Raw genomic sequence first — 23008 nt, 5'->3', positions numbered from 1 at the left:
TAATAAAATAAAATAAAAATAAAATAAAATAAAATAAAGCCAACGTGCGGGGCCGCTGCCATCCTTTCCAGCGGTTGGGAGACGAGGTATAACTTGCATGTACATGCGGATATAGAAAGAAATGGTTTTGTCTCGCAACCGACCAGCTGTGGGTTCCTTTCCGTCGGAGGATTCGCGTGGCGCTCGCGACTCCAGCCGGCCGTGGCGAGGCTGCCCCACTAGAGCAGAAGGGAGCTTCTACCTTTCCCCTTTGACGTCTCCGACCAGTGCCCTGGCGGCCGGCGGGCGGGCCAGGAAGGGTATATTTCAACCGGTTGTCACCCCGAAGCCGGCAGGCCAGAGGTTAGACGGACTAGTCCTTGGCTTGAATTTATTGCTCTCCGCTTTTTGTTTCGCCCTTTGCTTCCCATTCAGGATGCGGACCGCAGGGGTCATCTTCAGTCTTCAGTCCCGGCCACCGCCCCCCTCAGAACCCGCTGCAACAGCCCAAACGATCCCTTCTCGAGAAAGCACCGATCCAATTCCACCTGACCCAGGAAAGAAAGGATTTCTGAACTCGGGTCGGTACTAAGGCCGTTTTCAGTCGCGTTCCCCCAATCCCCAGCTCTCCCCTCACCCAACATCACCGTTTGTCGTTCCCAGTAATTTAGAATCTCAAACTAATACTTGCTAGAAAAAGTATATATATATTCGATTTGAAATTGGGTGGGGCGGAGGGGGTCCTAGGCTTTCCAGTCTGCAGCATCGGCGACTTGCGTAAGTGACACATCTGGAGCCAGATCGCAAGCACGCTTACCTGGGAGTAAGCCCCATTGAACTCAATCGGATTTCCTTCTAACTGGTCGTGTATAGAATTGCGCTGGAAGGCTTCACTCCGCAAACACATTTACTAGGAAGTAAGACCCATTGGACAACGTGGAACTTACTACCGAGTCAACATGAAGGGGCTTGTACTCTGTGAAAGACACTTTTGACAGCCCATAACATCTGAGACTTTTAATCTCAGGGTCGCGTGCTCGAGATCCAGGTTGGGCAAAATATTCCTTCTCTGTAGGGAGCTGGACTAGATGATCCTCGTGGTCCCCTCCAACTCTACAATTCTATGATTTCCGAAAACTGGATTTGTCAATACAGTACTTAAGTCCTATTTAGTGGAGGGCGAGTGACATGGATTTTGGGTTGTAAAGCAGTCTAGTCCTTCCTTGGAAGCATCTCCATCCCAGAAGGACAGCCGTGCCATTCCCGGGGCATCAAGGAATCTTGTAGCTGCACCTTCCAACACATCACGCAATGTTATTCTGACATAATTTTTAGCGCCCAGTTCCTGAAATGCCTTTAGGTTTTCCAGCCCACTAAATGCAAGTCATACAGGGGTGGCTAACTTGTGCCTCGCCAGATGTTGTTGGACACCGACTCCTATGCCTTGGAAAGCATTAGGATTTACTTCAATCACTAGGGTCTACTTCAATGTAAATTTATTGGTGCCAGACCAATTTCCTCTTCTCTAGCTGTTGGCGGAGCAACCTGATCCCGTGGGCGTTTCCTCAGAAGCAAGCCCAAATGAGTTCAATGGGGCTTGCTTCCAAGTGAGCACCAATATGATTGTGGTTGCCGTGTGTGCCTTCAACCCCACATTTTAGAGCAGGGGTTTGGGGAACCTGTGGCCCTCCAGATGTTGGGTTCTGACATCCACCAGCCGCAGCCTGCAGAGCCAACGACCAGGGGTGATGGGGCATTGTAGTCCAGCAATATCTGAAGGGCTACAGATAGCCAACCGGGACTACAACTTCCACACACACCCGACTGTTGACTATGCTGTCTGGGGATGATGAGAGCTGGAATCCATTGGTAGCGTTGGTTACCCTTGGTGTTGAGGCACAGAATCCATAGGAAAATCCCTCGGGATATTTTACTGGGGTTCTCACCACATTGCATGAAAGGAAGTCTTCTTGAAATTCAGATATAAACCTAAGTAGAACTCTACTCTTCCTTATACGCCCCCTGAAGTTGCACCTCTACACCATTTGGCTAGGAGTAAGCTCCACTAAACTTAATGGGGCTAACTTCTGAGTCAGGGTATAGGATTGTGTTGTAAATTACTTACACTTCACAAAGCCTATGTGAGTTTCTACAAGGAAACCTTTCTTGATTTTAACCTTGGACAAACTACCATGCGTTTCTGTTACGTAAATGCTTAAGAAATATTTTTGATGTAAATATAGGGCAAACGAGCGGATTTACATGAAAGTCAGCTTCAGTTTCCGAGTGCTAGGCGGAGATGAATGAAAGCTACGGAGCTGAATAGAACCTGCACAAATGAAGTGTCACGTTAATGTTTTCATTAACTGCAGAGAGTTAGAGCCAGGCTTAGACAGCAGTTGGAGCACACTTCCTAGCAAGGAGTAGGACTCGTCGAACTCAGTGTAACTGACTTCCAGGTAAACATGCAGAGGATCGCGCTGTTAAAGTTGTCCGATCCATAAAGTTTCAGGAAGAAGCAGCACATGAGCTGATTTAAATTCCGGTCGGGTGACATTCTGCTGAAATCAATAGATAGTTGAAGGTTATCCATATTTACTCGGAAGTAGGTTCCACTGAATTCATTTGGCTTACTCCCAAGTAAGCGTGCACAGGATTACCGTCCGAGAACCCAGGCGGTAGGCCAAAATGAGTTCGACTGAGCTGAATAAATTCGACTTACTCCCGAATAAATAGGTTTAGGGCTGTAGACTTAATTGTGTGCAAGGCCATCAGAGTACGATCCAGGCATGTTTAGGTCCCGATGATTTCGAGGGGGTGGAGGAGGAGAGGGGCATAAATAAATGCATGTTTTTAATGCTGTAATGGAAACCAATGTGCTGTAAAAGTGCTGTGTCTCTTCCTTTGCATTTAAAGGGAATAACGCCCTGATCAAAATGCTACTTGAAAGTAAGTTCCATTCATTTCATTTGGACCTACCTTCCAGTGAATGTGTAACCACCAGCCTGCAAGGCGTCAATGCTTTATCAAATGTGTTGTACTTAGGCTGTATTGAGCTTGACTCCAAATAGGGAAAGTGACAGAGGATCTGCTTTTCATCTAGAAGGTCCCAGGTTCAGCCCCTAGATTCTCAAAGTAGGGCTAGGAGAGCAGTTGCCCCTCAGTGTAGAAAATACCACGGCTGTTCCAAGACATGTTGGCACCTGAGACGAACTACAAAATGACACTTTCCAGCCCCGCCAGGGAAGGAGAGAGGGACAAGGGGAGGCGGGACTTAAGATCTAAATAGGGATCTGCTGCCCCTGTGGATCCTGCCACCCGAAGTGGTCTCCTCACCTTGCCTCATGGGTGGGCCGGCCCTGGAAAATACCGAACTAGATGGGCTAATGATCTGAATCAATAGAAGGCATCTTCATATGCTCCGGCTTCATCGTCCGACTGTGGATTTGGTACAGTCTATCCAAGGCCTCGGATGTAGATCTCTGTGTCTGTTTGTCGTGGTGCTTAAAGCAACGTGCATCTCGCTACAAACTGTGCGAGTGGGCTTGGTAACAGTCTGCAAATTCCACGCTTGTGAGGGAAAAGAATACTCTTTGGAATATATTCCCATTACTAAGGAAGCGTGTAAGGAGCTAGTAAGTAGCAAATTAATGATCGAGTCTGTAACCCTATAAGAATACTTAACTGGGCAGACAATGGACCCCACTTCTTTAGAAGCATGTGTAGGGTTGCCTTCCAAGGCTGCAACATTATGCTCATAGATATGGGGAGTAAGGCCCCATTGGATTTAATGCGACTGCATCGAAGTAAATTTGCACAGAAACAGACCACACACCTTCCGTTCCCGTTATGAAAACTTTATGGGAAGGCAGTAAACTCTGGCCCTTCCAGCCTAAACACTCGAGGAAGTGTGTTCCATTTATTTCGGTGGGCTAAGACTTTGCTGGAACTTTGCAATCATTTCCCCGCTCTGGGTTTTAAGGTCTCGGCTTTTGTCATTTTCTTGAATCGATTCTTGTTACTGGAGGACCAATTCCTGGTCAGCTATGAAGTCTCATGATGCTCTTGCTCACACTTCCACATTTTGTTAATGTCAGTGGGTCTCTGCATAGCTTGAGCAAAAGATTCTCTTGCCCCCAGTGCAGAAACAGGTGAAATAATACGATGACCACGTGCATGCTGCCACCCTGTTTATGATGGCCTCATCCTGACTCGGAAGCTATCGCCTCTCATTTCAACAGGACTTTCCTCTAAGAAACTAAATCTAGCAAGCCAGACCCCCTCCCCCATAGTAGCCCTGGGATTCAATCCTCCTCAGAGGTAATCCCCCTTATTTAGTGGGCCCCAGCTAGTGTGTGCATAGGATTGCAGCTGTAGCCGTATTTATATCAAATCCAGTCTCAATGATATTCAAAGTATCTCCTTGCAGATAAGTATTTTACGAATTTTGGCTTATTTCTTCCGTCCCTCCTCTCTGCCTTTCCTCTGGGGGTGTTTTATCTTCACCCAGTGAATGAATATGGACACGGACAAGTACGTATTCGGATTATTTCGTCACCACTCCTCATCATTCCCCCTCTCCTCTGGATTTCTTAAATAAATTCTTGTCCGTCTTTGGAAATCCCACAGAGCACATGGTTTGCGTTTTGTTCTAGGCCTGTTGGAATGTGAGTGCTACTTTTCTATTGAAAGTTTTTTTAAAAAAAGAACCGGACCACAACAATCTTTGTAGCTTAGCGACCTATCTCGGGGTCGGAGAATGGATCCAGGGATTGAAAAACGGATCCGTTCCGCGAGACTCCTGCATGAACTTCCCCTGTGTATTGTTTTGTGCGCTCGTGCGCCTTTTTCGCCCAATACAAGGCGCTTCCTTCGATCAGCCAAATAAAACTATTTCTAGAGAGCTTCCAAACGCGAAGCTTGGTGCTTTCAACTCAGGGCGAGGATTTCTCTGTTTTACGCAGTTACCGTAAAAGCAGGAGAAAAATGAGAGTTGAGGAACCAAGCCGTTGTTGCAAAGGGATTTCTGGGCTCCAACCAACCCACTGAATTGGTAATATGGCAGCGTCCCCGTCCCCCCTCTTTTTTTTAAAGTGTAGGTATTTTCTGGTGTTTTCCCATCAAGTACCTGCCCAATTTCTGTATGGCACACGCCAGGAATCAATAGAAGTTAACAAGTCCTCCAAACATCCCCCCCTAATCTCTTTGTTTAATCGCCTTTACAATCCAGCCCAAGGAAAGAGAATTAAAAATCTTTGAAGTCTCCTGGCTGACAAAAGGCTCAGCCAAGTAGACTTAAAACACTCCCTTCTTTTCCAAAACTGGTTTGTCGGGGAACAATCGAAGGAAGTAAAATTTATGGAGAAATTATACAGTGGATTTGTCACTTAAAATATCGTAACTGTCTCGGGGACAATCCCCCATGCTGAGGATTAATGGTCCCTCCAGACCTTTGATTCACCAGCGCCTTTTCTTTGCCCTTGACAAATTGGATTTTTAGGAATGGGAAGGTCGCCGGGGCCATTGTTGGCTGCCCCATTCAAAAAAGCCCTTGATTATGCGTTGGGGTGGGTGGGGAGAGAGAGAGAGGTTGGTGGATGGGGCGGGTGGGGGTGGGTTAGGGAAAATCTCCATGTGACCCTCTCGGGTGGGACTCGGCAGCTGCTGCAAGAGCCACACTCTCTCATCGCCCCAACCCGGCGCCCTGGAGCACCGGCGGGCCGAGGGGAGAGCCCTCGTGTGGCAATTGAAAAGGCGGCGCGCACCGTCGGCCGCGTCACTTTGCGGGCGGAGATAACGCCGGTGCGGCTCAGCCCTCCTCGCTGCCTGCCTCTGCCTCTCTCCCTCTTTCTGCCTCCCTCTCTCCTTCTGTCACTCGAAGAGAGTCCTGGGCGCCTTTCCCGATCGCCGCGTCTGTAACCCGGAGGCAGCGATGCAAAGCAGCCGGGGTCCGCCGGCGCTCAGCGTTACCGCGGAGAGCTGCATCCCGGCTGGCCTGCGCCTGGGTCCGGTGTCCGGCACCTTCAAACTGGGCAAGTACTTGTCCGATCGCAGGGAGCCGGGACCCAAGAAAAAGGTATTGCTCCCGCACCTTGGCGGAAAGCACTGCGGAGGGAGGGTGGGGGGAAGGAGGGGAAGTGTCCGAGGGGCTGGCGCGCATCCTTGCGAGGGAATGTTTCCGCAGCAAAGTTATTTCTCTGTCCCCCTCCTCCGTTCATAAACGGGTTTGGGTGTCCACACGAAGCATCTCTGCTCTTCCGATCTTCATGAAGCCAAGAGCCTGCGGGGATGGGGGCAACCGCCTCTCTTTCAGACCTGGCCTTTCGAGGGAGATATCTGACTTTAGATGACTTATTTGCGGGGATGGGGGACGACGACCAGTATTGAACCCTGCTGGATTGGACGTAGGTGGGGAGGGGGAAGCTGGAAAAACGAGACAGAGGCGGTCAACAGACTTACTCGTGCCCCCCGCCCCGCACCCCGAATTCTAGGAAATCAAATCCGGGTAAATCAAGGTAAATAGTTTCCTCCGGCTGATCCTCCACCCTGATACCAGAGTGGTGGATACGAAATCGGATATATATTCACAACACGAAATAAAATAATGAATGAATGAACTGGTAGCTCGACCCCTGTTGCCTGCGATGCCAGCTGCTTTTATTGAATGTACTATGTTTACCTTCTGTTTCAAGGTTCTTTTTTAACCTTAAAGTGGAAGATGCAAAATAGCAGTTAAGTAAAACGAAATCTAAAGGTTCCTAACGCCACCAGGTGAGATTTGCCTCTCATGCAGGATAAAACAACCGCAGGAAAACCTCGCCCGAAACAAAAGCGGCCTGCAGTTGAGATTTCAAGAAGGGTGGCTGGATGGTGGAAGTTTGTGGGAGCGAAATCCACAGACTTGCGGCTCCTTAAAGACTTGCGGATTTATTGTGGCTTATGCTTTCCTGGACTAGAGTCCGTCTCATCACCTGCTTGAAGGTGACAGATGCACACACGCGCACAAGAGCGCGTCGATGTTTGTTTGTTTGTTTAGGGAGTGCTGGGGCCTTAAGGCCATGAAGTGCAAGGGAGAGCAATTGTGAGCTTTCCCCACAGGCATCTGTGCAGAACCCAAATGAATGCAAAGATAAGAGATGAAAACAGTCCTCCCACAGACCCCAAGTCTGGAATGATCCAATTTTCTCGCGGGCTCGCCACAGTTACCGTCATTGTTGTTTTGTTTTGCTTTTAAAGAGGATTTCAGTCCATAAGAAACATTGACCAATCAAAAGAGGATCGGAGCAATCGAGCTGATTTCCCAGCTGGCTCCAAATGTTGATCACTGCTTCTGGAGTGCTTTACAGAGAAGTCTCCAAAAGGAACCCCAAATAAGAAAGATTTGTTTGTGTGTGTGGATTGCAGCCTTCGAGCATCTCCTCGGATGAGCTTAGCAGAAGGCAACGTTGTCTCCTTTCTTCCCCAAAGCGCAGAGGTTTGTCGTACGTTCTGCTCGGATTCTGAATGCCCTTTAATTGTTTTTAAACGCTCTGCCAGCCCCTTCAAATTTATTTCTCATCTGGCTCCGTTGGTTGCTCCCTTTAGGCTGCCTTTGTTACAGTGACTTTTATTGCCTGGTCATTCAAAGAGGTAGCCCCTCATTTGCTCGCTCTCTGTGTATGACCAAGCAGATTATGAAGGATGAGACAAGACTCTGAGGCTCAACAGAGTTGCTCCTGCCCTCTTCCTCTTTTGCTCTCATCCTCTTTTTTATTATTTCTGATTAGATTATTCGTTAATTAATTACCCTACCGGGGCTGGGAAGCTTGAAACGTAGGTGTAGCCATTTCCCCCTCGAAGGGGGAAATTTAATAACTATGGTTCTTAAATATGTTCCCCTTCGTCTTTTCAGGCTGCAGCCCTATAAGTCAGGGAAAGTGACAAGAAGCGGAAGAGAGTTTGAAGAAGGCTCTTTTCCCAACTAAGAGGGATTGTTTAAAGAGTGTATACAGGGCGTTTGGGGAACACTGACCTCAGGGCAACTTACGCACTTATCTCACTTGTCTCACTTCGGAATGACATGGCATCGAGTGGAGGTGTCCCTTTATTGGTAGCTGCAATTAAGGTAAAGGTAAAGGACCCCTGGACGGTTAGCGGTTATGGGATGCGGCGCTCATCTTGCTTTTCAGGCTATGGGAGCCGGCATTTGTCCACAGATAGCTTCCCGGGTCATGTGGCCAGCATGACTAAATCACTACTGGCGCAACGGAACACCGTGATGGAAGCCAGAGCGCACGTAAACGCCATTTACCTTCCGGCTGCAGCGGTACCTATTTATCTACTTGCACTGTTGTGCTTTTGAACTGCTAGGTTGGCAGACGCTGGGACAGAGCAACAGGAGCTCACGGATTCGAACCGCAGACCTTCCGATCAGCAAGCCCAAGAGGCTCAGTGGTTTAGACCACAGCGCCACCCGGTCCCTTGGTAGCTGCAATTACGTGGCAGTGAAGCCGACACACGTCGATTCAAACCCGATGGACAACCTGGTTCACAGCTCTGGCTAAGTCTAACAATCGACTGCTATCTAAGTTAATTGGCACATTGATCCTAAAGACTATATATATATAGCAGTCACATTGACCGAAACTCCCCAACTTCGACCCACCTGGATTTAAGAGGATTTAAATCTCCCCCCAAAACAACAAAGCCATGAGCCTAAGCATACTTACTTAGAAGGACTTTTCAAATGAAATAAAGGAGAACAAAATGAAAGAGTGGAGTTACGGCTGCAATCCTATGAACGTCTATTTGGGAGTAAGAGCCCTTGAACGCAATGAGGATTTGCTACCGAGTAAGCATGCACGTTCCAATTCCACAGAACCAGTCGCTTATAAAATAAGAAGGTGTCCATCCTCAAACTGTTTGCTAGGAGACCTTTGCCCCGTTCCGGATTAGTGCAGCAAAGGCTGCATTTGGTTAGCCCTCTAACTCTTCTCCTGGCTGCTGCCTCCGACTAGAATCGAGCTGCGCACTGGTTCACCTCTCTCTGTTGATTGTGGGACCCACTTCTCATGGAAACGATCAAACAAAGAGAGAAATTAGACAAATAAATTATTTTAATAGGTTATGGTGTGGGTAAGGGATGTAACATTAGCGGTCTTTTTGTCTGTGGAGCTGCTCAGTACCAGCGAATGTTGTTCTGGCTAAATAAAGCAAGGACCTTGAACTGACTGGCGGTATAAATGACAGCCTCTGCTGTCCTATGTTCCAGGTGCGGATGCTGAGAGGGGAACTGGTGGACGAAGCCGGGGGCTCTGCTGTGGAGTGGATAGGGTTAATCCGGGCTGCCAGGCATTCGCAAGAACAGACCTTGGAAGCTATTGCAGATCTACCGGGCGGACAGGTACCTACAGCCTCCCTAACTAACTATGAGCCTTTCTGTCTCAGGGCTGGATAGATTGGCTTTGCTGTCTGGTCCCTTGACAGGCTCTTTCTGTTCTCCTAGATTTTCTATCGGGCGCTGCGAGACGTCCAGCCGGGAGAGGAGCTGACCGTGTGGTATTCCAGCTCGCTGGCTCAGTGGTTTGACATCCCCACCACGGCTACTCCGACGCACGACGAGAAAGGTACGTACAGCACCTTGGCCAGCGACTTGCGCAAGGAGGAAGAGCCTCCCCGCAGCGCTGCTCAACTAACTACGCGTTACAGTGAGAGTTTTGCTGTAAGCCCCACTGAGTTCAATGGGATTTACCCACCAGTAAGTTTGGGGTTTCAACCTGCAGATTCTTTTATTTTAACTTAAATCGAGACGGAAGATAACAGCTGAGTCGCAGACCATCGAGTACTTAATGCAGTTTAGGCGGAATGAACTTGAAAGTAAGCTCTGTTAAAGTCAACACTGGCTAATAAATTTGTGTGCGGGTGTCAGTCAGCAGGTCGGTCTTATACCTTCTCCTAAACTCTAAAAAAAAACAAACTACGGGCAATTAATAAACTTGTCACAAATTTGGAAGTAAATCCCAGTGTAAACAGTGGTGGTTGTTTTTAAAAAGATCCAAGCGAGCTGTTCGTTTGTGGTGCTGGATCTATATGAGACATGTTTGCAAATACATGCTGCTCAGCTAGATTCTGTGCATGCTCACTCGGAGAAAAGCCTCAATGAAGTTAATGGGGCTTACTCTCAAGTAAGTAAGACTGAGGGCTGATGTGCAAGAAGAACCCCAGTCATGCCAAGTACTTCGTGAAAGAAGTGGGGAAGGCTTAAATAGGCTGAACCAGGATTGTGGACCGGACTGCAATAAAAAGGCAGCATTGGACCACAGCTTAGAGCTAAGATAAAAGTAGCTTAAGCAGGTCAAACATACATATTTACTCCAGATACCGTCTTCCCGATGCGGTTAATCTTTCATTGGAATAGTTCTTGAGCTACGAATTTAGACCGTGCTAGAAAGGAGTTTGGACCCTGTTCCTGCTCAGCCTTTTCCTGCATGTGCACCGATTCCCTCTGTGGCGCCCTGCCACACCGATATTCTTCTCCTTACAATATGACAGTTTTGGATTTTGCCCTCGCCCGTGCTAAAAGAGGCTCGCTGGTTCTAAAGGCCTAGGATGGCTTTCCTTCTGCTTTCGTGCTTTGCCTTGCATCTGCCTTGCATCTCCCTCTCCCGCTTTTCTCGTAACCTCCGGATCCCGTTCTTATTCGAAGTGACGGTATAGTCCATTTAAACCGGGAAAGTATGCGCGCTGACATACGTGAGCGTTCTTTAAAAGCAAAGGACACCTCCAGCGCTGTTCGGAAAGCTTGGGAATTCTTGGAGGGACTACAAAAGAAACAAATGCCACTAGATCTTCTCCAAGTGCCAGAGGAGAACTCGGCTCGCCAGATTTCTTTCCCCAGCCCGCCCAATCATAGCTATGGAGCCATAGTTTATATCTTGAAATGGATTTTTGTTCCATCTACTTTTATTTTTTAAGAATAATGTTTTCAGTCAATCCGTTCGTTCTCCTTTTCACTCTGGTAATGAGCGGCCACAGCTTCTTGTCCAAGTTAACGCTTTGTGTACTCTTGTTATATATATATATCCGGTGGCGGGAAGGACTTTGGTTTAAGACTCGTTGATTCTGAGGCAGGGAAGTGCATGGAGCTACTAGGCCTCTCGGATTCAGTGACTTGTGGATCCGTAATGCCGGTGAGCCTTTATCTGTAGATTACTGCGTCATGGGACGCAGGTGGCGCTGTGGGTTAAAGCCTCAGCACCTAGGAGTTGCCGATCGAAAGGTCGGCGGTTCGAATCCCTGCGGCGGGGTGCGCTCCTGTCGTTCGGTCCCAGCGCCTGCCAACCTAGCAGTTCGAAAGCACCTTCAGGTGCAAGTAGATAAATAGGGATCGCTTTCTAGCGGGAAGGTAAACGGTGTTCCGTGTGCTGCGCTGGCTTGCCAGAGCAGCGATGTCACGCTGGCCACGTGACCCGGAAGTGTCTGAGGACAGCACTGGCTCCCGGCCTATAGAGTGAGATGAGCGCACAACCCTAGAGTCTGGCAAGACTGGCCCGTACGGGCAGGGGTACCTTTACCTTTAGTGAGCTTTAGGAGACAATATGTTAAAACAAAGAGGAAACTTAATCCTGTTAAAATACAGAGGCTGTACGGATTCAGCAGCATTTCTGGTGATGGAACCTACCACGAGATTCTGGCTGCAGTCCTGGTCACGCTTTTATCTTTTCAGCAACGTCCCAGGAATGCGATGGGACGTGTTTAGAATTGCACAGCGAATTAATGAAACTGGAGTGTTAGCTGTTAAGTCATCAAACAGCCATTCCGAAAGGCTTCAGCTAGAACTGATGTCCATTGATTCCGGTGGAGGTTATTTCCACCACAGAGTGCAAGTTCTACACCATTGACTTAGATTTAAAACAGCTCGGCGCAATCCGAGGCAGTATAACTGGGACCAAACCCAAGAGGTTTAGCAGAATAAATGGGTCAAGGAGAAGAGCTTCTTAAAATCCAATTTCCAGTTACAGTGGTACCTCGTGTTAAATACTTAATTCGTTCCGGAGGTCCGTTCTTAACCTGAAACTGTTCTTAACCTGAAGCACCACTTTAGCTAATGGGGCCTCCTGCTGCTGCCGCGCCACCGGAGCATGATTTCTGTTCTTATCCTGAAGCAAAGTTCTTAACTTGAAGCACTATCTCTGGGTTAGCAGAGTCTGTAACCTGAAGCGTATGTAACCTGAAGCGTATGTAACCCGAGGTACCACTGTATATGGATTGGCCCACATAGCTCTAACAGACTTTAACTTGCACTCAGGCCCAACCCATGCATGTTTAATCAGAAGTAAACCCCACTGTGTTTAAAAGGATTGTGGACTTTGCAAGTTTGGGTTTGCAGAATACTTAGATGAATAATTTTGTAGATACTGCACATGCTTGGGAGGAAGCCCTTTGAACTCAGAGCAGCTGCTTCTGAGTTGCAATGTATAGGACTGGGCTGCGTGGTGAGAGGGAATGAAACACCTATGTGTGGTATAATCCTCTTTACTACATGAGAAGGGTGAAAGAGAGAAAGTCAATTGTTTTAAATCCAAGTACTTCAGGGAAAGTGAATTTAGGAGCAAGCCAAAAACACTAGAGGAAGAAATAGGACCCCACCCTACTCCAATACTAGTAGACAGGAATTATTGAAACAGAAAAAAATAGTTTCAATGTAAGAGAACTATCCTAATGCAAGAAAACTCCTCCAAAAAAGTTATCAATGAATAATTGATCTGATTACCCATTTCACATATGTATAAGAGGCTGGGTACTCTTAATCACAACTTTATATCCCAGACAAATGGTAAGATCTATTGGGATCTTACTCAATGGGAAATTTATAAATCTCCTGAAAAATTTCTCAATGGGAAATTTATAAATCTCCTGAAAAAAATCACAGATGGTGCACAGAAAGAACTTTTGCCTCACAGGCATTTAGTATCTATAGCTAGGATGATGATTATAGTTGCAATGATTTGTCGCTTACTACAAAAAGTCGCAAAGTGGCCTACAATTATAAAAGAATGCATAATGCATTAAAATACATCAAAAAGATAAAATAATATTAATTGACTAAAAGTGTCCATCCTGCAATAGCATAAGAAGGCCAAATCTTACCCCAACCTGCTACAAGATGAACACCAGTACTGGCTAGGCTGTCATTGACCTTTGGTTTATTAAACAATCTATGGCCTTTTTAACCATGGGGGTGTTATAGTTTTTGTTTGTTGTTATGGTATATATTTGTGTGTTTTTATATTGTAAACCGCCCTGTGACCTTTGGATTAAGGGCAGTATAGAATTATATATATATATATTACCATATGACCCCAGTTAAGAGCTAGGTGCCTGGGTGAACATGCACATATTTGCCTGGAACCTAAAAGTTGATAATGATGGCACCAGAGAGTATTCCACAATCAGGGGGCCACCACTGGAAAGACTGTGAGGCTGCCTTATCTGACTATTTTTCCATCTAGACCCCGGGTATAGGGCGGTATATAAATTCAAATAACAACAACAACAGCAGCAACAACAACAACAACTGTTCAGTATTGTCTACCCCAAAGAAAAAAATAAGTAAACAAACCAGCTATGGTGGGCTGCAAACCTAAACACACAGGAGGAAGTAAGCCCAATTGAACATCCTAGCATAGGACTTACCGTACTTCTGAATAAACAGGCACACTATAGGAAGCTGCCTCATAATGAGTCAGACCATTGGTCCATCTGGTTTGGACTGGCTTCACTGTCTACACTGACTAGCAGCAACTATTCAGGGGTTCAGACTGAGGTTTCTACCTGCCGTCCAGTGCCTAGCACAATATTGTTTCCTCTCCTTGGCAAGTGTCTTCCCTAGCCCTGCTAGCTGAGATCCTTTATCTCAGGCGTGGGAGGAGGGGGCATCTGTGGCCCTCCAGATGTTGTTGAACTTCACTTCTCTCAACCCCATTCAGCATGACCAATGGTCAAGGATGATGGGAGTTGTAATACAACAAATTTTGGAGATGCACGGGCTCTCACTATTCCTTCTTTAACTGGGAAAATCCGGGATTTAAGATGGGATTTGTTGTACGTGAAGGTGTTACTTTGACGCCCACTTTCCCAAAACTGTACTCCTCTCGGAAGCATGTCTTTTCAATATAACAACAACGATCATGAAGGGGACGAAGCCCCGTCTTTCCTATCTCCCTTCCCGGATGCACCGTCTCTGTGCTTAGAGTCCATAATAAATGAGAAAGTCCGTCGGATATTGGCCAGGTCTAAAATTAGCATCCTGTTACTGCTGTGGCCTGTGACCCTAAATACGCTTAATCCCAAGTAAGTCAAAACAAAAAAAAATCCTTCCAGTAGCACCTTAAAGACCAACTAAGTTAGTTCTTGGTATGAGCTTTCGTGTGCATGCACACTTCTTCAGATACACTGAAACAGAAGTTGCCAGATCCATATAGTGAGAAGGTGGGGAGGGGTATTACTCAGAAGGGTGGTGGGAATGGGTGATTGGCAGATAGCTGTGATGAGCCTGTTGACGACCACCCTTCTGAGTAATACCCCTCCCCACCTTCTCACTATATAGAAGGATCTGGCAACTTCTGTTTCAGTGTATCTGAAGAAGTGTGCATGCACACGAAAGCTCATACCAAGAACTAACTTAGTTGGTCTTTAAGGTGCTACTGGAAGGATTTTTTTTTGTTTTGACTATGGCAGACCAACACGGCTACCTATCTGTCCCAGATTTCTGTCCCTATCTGTCCCAGATATAACACGGCTACCTATCTGTGTTACAGATTTCAAGTGACACAAGCTTATTAAGGACTGGAAAACTTCTGCTAGTCAACATTTTCCTTCCCAACACTGCATTTTAGCAATTTCTAAGCTTCTGGCAATTACTAAACGAAATTAAAATGCATAAGGACTAACGTAATAGGAAGCAAGTTGAACCACGACTTTTTGCGGGGAAGGATTTAGATGTTAAAAGCCGATTCAGCGAGTCTCTAGTCAGCGATTCTTTCTTCCCGGATAATCTAAAATATGCAGGGAACTGAAGTCTCGGCAAAATCTACACGATTTGCTTCTGGAGAGTTGCGAACTGCGCGAGACATTCAATAGGCGAACTTTTTTTCACCATCACCCCATATCGCCTGCGTGCGTCTGCTGAATTCTTTTTGCAGCAGCTACAGGTACAGGAGCCACTCTTGAAAAACAAACAAACAAAACAAAACAAACCAACCAACAAACAAACAAACAAACAAACAAAACCAGCCTTTTTGGTACTGGTACTGGCGTGCCAACCCAATTCTTATGCTCAGCTTCCCCAGCTTCGCTAAAATTATTTCTAACTTTCTCGAGCAGACTTTCATTCAGTCCTAAAAAGGCAACACAAACCCTGAGACAAAAACAGTTGTCAAGCAAGTGGAACTGGAAAGAGGGTGGCACTTTTAGTTTCACAAAAGTGTTTGACTCGCTCCATTTAGTCATAGATTGAGTAAACGAGGCTCTTAGCAGCATAATGTGAATCGAGAATTGGGGGGGGGGGGGAGGGAGAGGAGGACAGAAGCCAGCAGTCTGGGTTTAGGGATCGTTAGTGTTTGCAAACAAAGATAATTGGAGAGCGCAGCCTTTGACGAGCTCGCCAGCCGGAGAAAGCTACTCAGTTAAGCTTGTTAACAGCGCCATCCTAACCATGCACGTTTATGCTGAGATGTAGGTCCTATAATCCAATGGGTTTAGGACTGTAGACTTAAATTCGTAAAGTTTTATTGCGGCTTCCTATTCATTCATCCCTTGCAACCGAGTTATCTGCCTTTCCACTGTAAGGCCATAGGATGCTTGCAACTCAGGCTGGGAGGGAGCTATCACTGAACAGAAAGACTTTAGTTTTCTCTGCAGTTAATGAACAGTTCCACGCTGGTTGATTCTTGAACTGACTGTCGTTTTTAAAAGACCCTTTGGCTTGCTTATTCCAGCAGGATCGAGACTTAGCGCCTCCTATGCCTTCTCGGGCGCCCTATCCTACACGCCAGTTTCGCGTTAACCAGCGACGGAATCCTATCGCTGGAATCCTATCGGCCAAGCACCACCACCGCCACTAAACCCAGGAACCGTAGCCCACGGCCGTCTCTAGTAAGCAGCCAGGGACATTCACAATTATTTCGCTGAGATGGCCAACTAATGCATAGATCACAAATCTTATTGACATATAAACTTACAAGGTAACCAGGTGTGGTTGGACCCCAGGTGCCATTAGCCCCAGGATGGCCTACGGTCAGAGAGCATGGAAGCTTAGTTTTCTTCTTTTGAACCCATAAAAAAGGGAAGGAAGGAAGGAAGGAAGGAAGGAAGGAAGGAAGGAAGGAAGGAAGGAAGGAAAGAAAGAAAGAAAGAAAGAAAGAAAGAAAGAAAGAAAGAAAGAAAGAAAGAAAGAAAGAAAGAAAGTACATTGGCATCTGATTGGCCATTGCAAGAACAGGATGCAGGATTAGGCGGGCTTTTGCCCTGGTCCTGCAGGACTGCTCCTATGTTATTGAGAGTAATATATCTGTATCTAGGTTTGGCGTTTATTATATGTATGTGTTTCAACTTTTAGAACCACATGTAGAAGAAAGATGATCCAATATAGATTCCACAAGCTATACATTATCTTTCATTCTTTGCCCTAGCCAGGCTCTTCACTATCTGTCTTTCCCTCTAAGCGATTTGCTTGTTCACTATTTCATATTCCGCCCCCCCCCCCCCACAATTGAATCCCTGTGGGGTTTTTCTTTTTGCATTCGGAAATGCCACCTCTTTTACGAGTCTCTCTATAGCTTTGAAGCGCTGGTCGCTTAATTTAACCCTTGCTGGTGAATCCTCCGGTGCAAAACCTTCGTGTTCTGCTGCAATGGCCCCACCGTCTCCACAAAGTATCGAAAGAAGGGGACGTGCGTATCGCAGGAGCACGAAGTCGCCCAGTCGGTTTGTTCCGCCTTAGGGAACGCCAAGCGTTTAAGTTGGGGGCACAAAGAGCATTGTATTCTGAAAGGACCGATTACGTATGGCCCATACATATAGGATATTGTCTCGCCTGGTAATGGGAGGCTCATGATCATTAGATTGGCCTTTGTTTCCTTGCGTCAGCTCCCTGACATACGCCACCTATTCTGCAAACGTCAACAGATGGGCCGCCGGACACAGGCGTTAAGGCAACAGCTGCGCGCTTTTCATTCCTCGTGGAGTCCAAAGGCAGCCCAGCCAGAGCGCATTTGTGGCCCTCTGCCTTTGCACTGCTTTTTACTCAACTCTCTACCTCCCTTCTCTCTCAGTACTCAACAGAGAAAGGCACTAGCAGTTTAGGATTCATATTCCACAGCCATACATCTTTTTTTTTTTTTTAAGGAATCTCAACAACCGCTAGCTCTCTCGTTATTTACAATCACATTCTGAGATTGATTCCAGCCACACACGCGTGTACTATGGAAAAATAGAGGGAAGTGCCTTCGACTACATCAGACCCGGTTGGTCTTTCTAGGTCTACACAAATTGGCAGCGGCTCTCGAGGTTTTAGACAGGGAGTCTCTCCCAGCCCTGCCTCGACATGCCGGAGCTCAAACCTTGGGACATTCCGCATGCAAGGCAGGTGCTCTAACCACTGAGCCATGCGCTTCTATCCCTCCTTCCTTATATCTTACATTCATATATCACCTTTCTTTCCTCATTGAGCCCAAGCAGTCTCCCTTCCAGCAAAGTGCAGACCCATACCAGATCAGCTTCAACAAGGTGTTGGCCTCAAGTGCCCTCGGAGCGCATCTTTGGCACTCCTTACCTGCTCTCTGTGCAAATGGGATAAGGAGCTCTTTCTATGTTACCCTAAGTGTGGGCTCCAAAGGCGAGTAGGGGATAGTCACAGCCGCCCACTGCTTTAATGGTAAGCACGTTTACTGAAAAGTAAATCCTTGCGCATAAACACTCATGTAATAAGGCTGCTAATCCGATAAATTACTTATAACGACTTTTCTAATGCTACTCACACACTCGTATTAAAGTCACAAGTCTATAGTAACTGGGACGGGAAAAGAGAGAAACAAGGGACTACTGACTGACTGACAGTGCAACTCTATACACACGCCTATTCAGAATTAAGTCTTGTTGAGTTTCGGTAACTTCCTATAACTAAGGGATTGCCGCCTGAAGCAGGAAGATCCATGTTTAAGTGATTGTCGGTTTTCCACGGAGGTAAAAGAATGGGAACTCCAAATCACAGTTTAGTTAAGAGATGAAGCGTTTAAATATGAATGAAATGGGTTTAGTTCCGCTAACATCTCTGCTGCTGAACTGGCTTAAATCCAAGTAAGTTGACTTTGCCAGACAATGAATCAGAATGCAGTTCTCAAATCATTCACCCTGGAAACTTCTCGTTGTAGGTGGCAACAGAATTCTCTGTAGTAAGTTAGCGCTGGGCTCCAAACTTAAGGTCAGTTCAAAGCCTGCAATTTTATGGTTGCAACCCTAATTCTCACACTTGCCTAAGTCCATTTGAACCCAGTAGGGCTTACTTCCAAGTCCACATGCACAGTTTTCAATGCAGGGAAAGGCTCTCGTTATTTATCAACCTCACTTCCTCCTAACGTGTTCCGAAAAGCCATCCGCTATGGCTTCCTGTTCTTGAGACTATGCCAGGGTGTTTGGTAGGTGTTAGCTCTGATTTGATGTTCTAACCCTGAGAGGTTCCGATTAGTGGCCATCTTGTAACCACATTCCTTCCTGAGAGTTGCCATGGCCTAGTGTTGGGCTTTTGATTCACATATCTGTTCAGTTATCTATTTAAGTGGAGTCCTCCAGCTTGGCGGAGTTGTGAACATAAACAATATATGGGATGCAACGGATTAATATCAATTGTTAATAGTTACGCAGGGTTCCACTACAATAGCAGAGGCGCAGTGCAGGTCGTGTACCCTGCATGCGGTCTTATGCCGAGTCAGAACGTTAAATCAAGCTCGTCTAAGCTTCCAAGTTTAAGGTGCAAAGCGTGGTACTCTGCTGATCTCACGGGAGCAAGCAAAGATGCCAAATGTCCCCTTTTTCCAGGACACGCCCTCTTTTTCATGAGTAGGTAAAATGAGAGTCGTCATAACGATCCATAGGTAAAAGTAGAAATCGGCAATAGTGTCCCCTTTTTTTGCTCTTCAAAACATGGCAACCCACATTATTAAATAACTAAACAATATATCCTCTCCTAGTGTCAAAATCCATTCTACAGACATTTGATCCATCGACCTTTATACTTATCTATGTGGGCTTGTCTTCGCCGTCCAGGGCTTCAGACACGACCATTTCCTTGAGATCCCAGGGAATTGAACCCATAGGACCTTTTTTGCACGTGTAGCGCGTGCTCTACCACTAAACCCGGAATCACCCCGGAATCTGGTTCTCTGCCTTGAATGTCAGCGCAGTAAAGCCAACTTCGCCGCTCCCACACATCTGAGAGCAACTGCTTTGCACGCAGGAGGTTCCAGATTCGACCCCCAGCATCTCCAAGACACCTTGGAGAGCTGCTGCTGCCAGCCGGTGTAGACAGCACTGACGTAGACGGACCAACAGTCTGACCTGGCGTAAAGCAACTTCCCAAGTGCAACAATGAAATGACTACCCAGGCACTACAGATCGCTATACCGACTTGGATAAATGATAATGGGCATCTATCCGAACATGGTTGGCTGGAATGCATTGGAGGGGACCTCAGCAGAGGCCGAGAGAGATGCTTGCTATGTGACTGTGGCAATGATGTAGTCCGGTTTCATCTCCGCATGTTTGGGTGGGGAGTTGATATGTGCATGAATGGACTTATTATGCCCCAATGCTGGTCTTTGCTAAAAGTATATGGATGAACTTAAAAAAAAAAAAAGAACGTGAGTGAATTTATGAAAGACAATTAACTACAGTGTTTAATTATGGGCAGAGTATTCTCCACATTGGTAGTTGGCAGTGCACAACTGGCAAGTGGGTTGCCCAGGGCAAGATAAAGCGACGAACAAATTCAATAAATTATAATAATATTATAATAGCTGTGAAGTATGAATGCCACACGACTTCACATTAAAAAACAAACAAAGCGAGAGACATTATGTGTATTCCGACAAAATCTGAATCAAATTCCACGTTTACACAACACTCAAAATTATGGATAATGCTGCACGGACAGCATCTGTTTCCACAATGGGTGTGCAGTAATTAAATATTGGGACATTAGCAAACACTTCTCAAGTTGCCTCCACGCCGACCTAGCCTTCAAATGGGGGTGGTGGTTAACAGGTGACTGAACTACGGCTCCCATCATCACAAAGCATTGAGGGCTGACGGGAGTTGGACGTCTAGAAGGCCCGAGATTAGCAACCTCTGCTTCAAGCATTTCTCACTTTCAAAGTTGAACATATAATATTTCAGATCCAGGTTTCATATTCCCAGGCACCTGGTTCCAAATCTGTGAGAAGAGCTTAGTTGGGGTTTCTACGTGTTTGCCTAGTTAATGTCTCCCTGCTTTGCTTTCCCTCTGCTAGGCGAAGAGCGCTACATCTGCTGGTACTGCTGGCGGACCTTCAAGTACCCCAACAGCCTCAAGGCGCACGTCCACTTCCACTGCGTGCTGAACAACGGCCGCAGCTTCCTGGGCTCGCCGGAGCACGCCCGCCCTTCGGACCTGTTCAGCCTGTCGCTGAAGCCCGCGGCCGCGCCGGCGTCCTTAAGGACCCACTGCGCCGGCGGCTCCCGGGAGAGCATCAAGCGGGAATCCTCGGGCTCGCCGCCAGTGGCCAAGGCGGGCGGCGGCGGGGGGCGCAAGGCGGCGGCGGCCAAAGAGGAGCAGGAGAGGGCGTTGGACATGAGCGTCAGCTCGACGGGACGGGGTCCGGGGCAGTTCCTGGGCCTGCTGGGAAGCGGCGGCGGCAGCAACGGGCTGTCCTTCTACCCCGGGGCGAGGTCCGCCTTCAAGCCTGCCGGCCTGGCCAAAGCGAACCAGGCGGACTCTTCTCCACCGGCCTCTTCTTTCCGGGAAGAGGGCAAGGCCAGCGGCTTCAGCAAGCTCTTGGGGAGCCTCAAGCCCGGCCGCTCCAGCGGCGAAGGCCCCCTAGGCGTGGGCAGCGGCCCCCACGGCCACGCGCAGCAGCAGCACCACGCGCCCCAGCCTCATCACCACCATCACCACCATCACCATGCCAAGTGCCACGCGGCTACCGCGCCACCTCCCTCAGCGGCGGCGGCAGGCTTGGCTTATTCCGGGGGCGCCCGAAGCTTCCCGCTGCTCTCGCACTTCGAGGAGACGTCCGCCTTCAAGCACGTCGAGAGGGGTCTCCACGCCAGCCTGTCGCCGCCCGCCTCCGCCCGCTATCCGCCTCTCCCCAGCGGACTCCACCTGGAGCGCTTCGCCGCCGGCCTGCCGCCCTTCGACGGGCTCAAGCCCTTCTCCGCGTCGGCGGAGTGCAGCCTCCCGCCCTTCATGCCTTTCACCGTCTACAACGGCGAGCTGCTCTACAGCGCCCCTTACTACCCGCTCAAGCTGCACTTTGGCAACCTCCTCAAGTACCCGGAGTCCGTGTCCTACTTCAACGGGGCCGCGGCGGCGGCGGCTGCAGCGGCGGCGGCGGCGGCAGCGGGCCTGAACCCGTCGGAGCTGGGCTCCCTGGCCAGCATCGACCGCGAGATCGCCATGCACACGCAGCAGCTGTCGGAGATCGCGGCGGCCGAAAAGAGCCGCGGGCGCTTGGAGAGCTTGCAGCCCTCGGCGTCGTCGGGCCCGGCAGGCGGCAAGCCCAAGACGGGCCACTTGTGCCTGTACTGCGGCAAGCTGTACTCGCGCAAGTACGGCCTGAAGATCCACATGAGGACTCACACAGGCTACAAGCCGCTCAAGTGCAAGGTGTGCTTGCGCCCCTTCGGGGACCCCAGCAACCTCAACAAGCACATCCGCCTGCACGCCGAGGGCAACACGCCCTACCGCTGCGAGTTCTGCGGCAAAGTGCTGGTCCGGCGCCGGGACCTGGAGAGGCACGTCAAGTCCCGGCACCCGGGCCAGAGCTTGCCCAAGGGCGGCGCCGGCGGCGCAGAGGACAGGAGCGGCGCCGACGCCGCCGGGTACGCGCGCCCGGAGCTGCAGGAGCCAAAGACTGACAACGAGAGCGACGTCGACGTCTGCTTCACGGACGATCAGAGCGACCAAGACACGGGCGGCAGCAGCAGCGGAGGCGGAGGGGGAGGCGGAGGCTGCCGGGCCAAGGAGCAGCAATAGGAAGCAGCTCGAGGGGGTCGGGGGATAAGTAGGGGTGGGCTTGGGGAACGGCGCTGCCAAAGCCGCCGCCGCTGCTTTCCTCTCCACCGGCTCTGCTGATTCACTCGCTCCTTGACTAAGAAAACGACCCCCTTCTTCCCCTAGGAACAGGACAGTTTTGCTTCAACACAACAGCGGCTCGTTTTAAGACATGCCCGCATAAGATTTCAAATCATTTCTGTCCTTTCCCTCGACCCCCTTCCAGCCCGCGGGGGCTGCTAAACTGTACACCACGGGTAGCCAACGTGGCGCCCTCCACATGTTTTTTGAGTACAGTTCCCAGCATCCTTCACCATTGGCCATGGCGCTGGGGCTGTTGGATTTGGCGGTAGAGCAGCATTTAGAGGGCGTCACGTTGGCTTGCCCGGCTATACACGCAGTGTAACCGGTATGTTCAGAAGTGCAGCGTAATTCCTACCGAGCGCAGTGACACTGACCTCCCCAGTGCGCATGTGTAAGAACGGCCTCCACCAATGTGAATTCCTTCAGGTACCTCGACGGGAATTTATGTCAAACAATAATCTTCTGGTCTAGATGATGCAGGGAAACTGAGGATTCTGTCAACCTGGGTAGGAAAGATTCCTTACCCTGACTAAGTGGGAGATACAAAGAGCCATGCGCGGTCTTTGTTCACAGCAGAGGTAGTGTGGGGGAATGTTGGTCACACACAGGGGGAGGAGGCTCCAGAGCAGGTATGACAGGAAGTCCTCCCGGTCTAGAGCA

The 23008-nt window shown here is 48.5% G+C and overlaps 1 protein-coding gene across 1 annotated transcript; it reads left to right on the top strand.

Annotated features, from left to right (window-relative positions):
• The first annotated feature begins 5634 nt into the window (after positions 1–5634).
• Positions 5635–22248, top strand: PRDM13 (PR/SET domain 13). Its single transcript, XM_028723045.2, has 4 exons — positions 5635–6055; positions 9230–9361; positions 9464–9584; positions 20523–22248. Exons 1-4 carry the CDS (start codon positions 5912–5914, stop codon positions 22244–22246), a joined length of 2121 nt encoding a protein of 706 aa, XP_028578878.2. The 5' UTR covers positions 5635–5911; the 3' UTR covers positions 22247–22248.
• The last annotated feature ends 760 nt before the right edge of the window (positions 22249–23008 follow it).

This window comes from Podarcis muralis, chromosome 3 (genome assembly GCF_964188315.1).
Source record: "Podarcis muralis chromosome 3, rPodMur119.hap1.1, whole genome shotgun sequence".
Lineage (NCBI taxonomy): Eukaryota > Metazoa > Chordata > Lepidosauria > Squamata > Lacertidae > Podarcis > Podarcis muralis.
The sequence above is the reverse complement of the archived record's forward strand: the minus strand, read 5'-3'. Positions and strand labels throughout refer to the sequence as shown.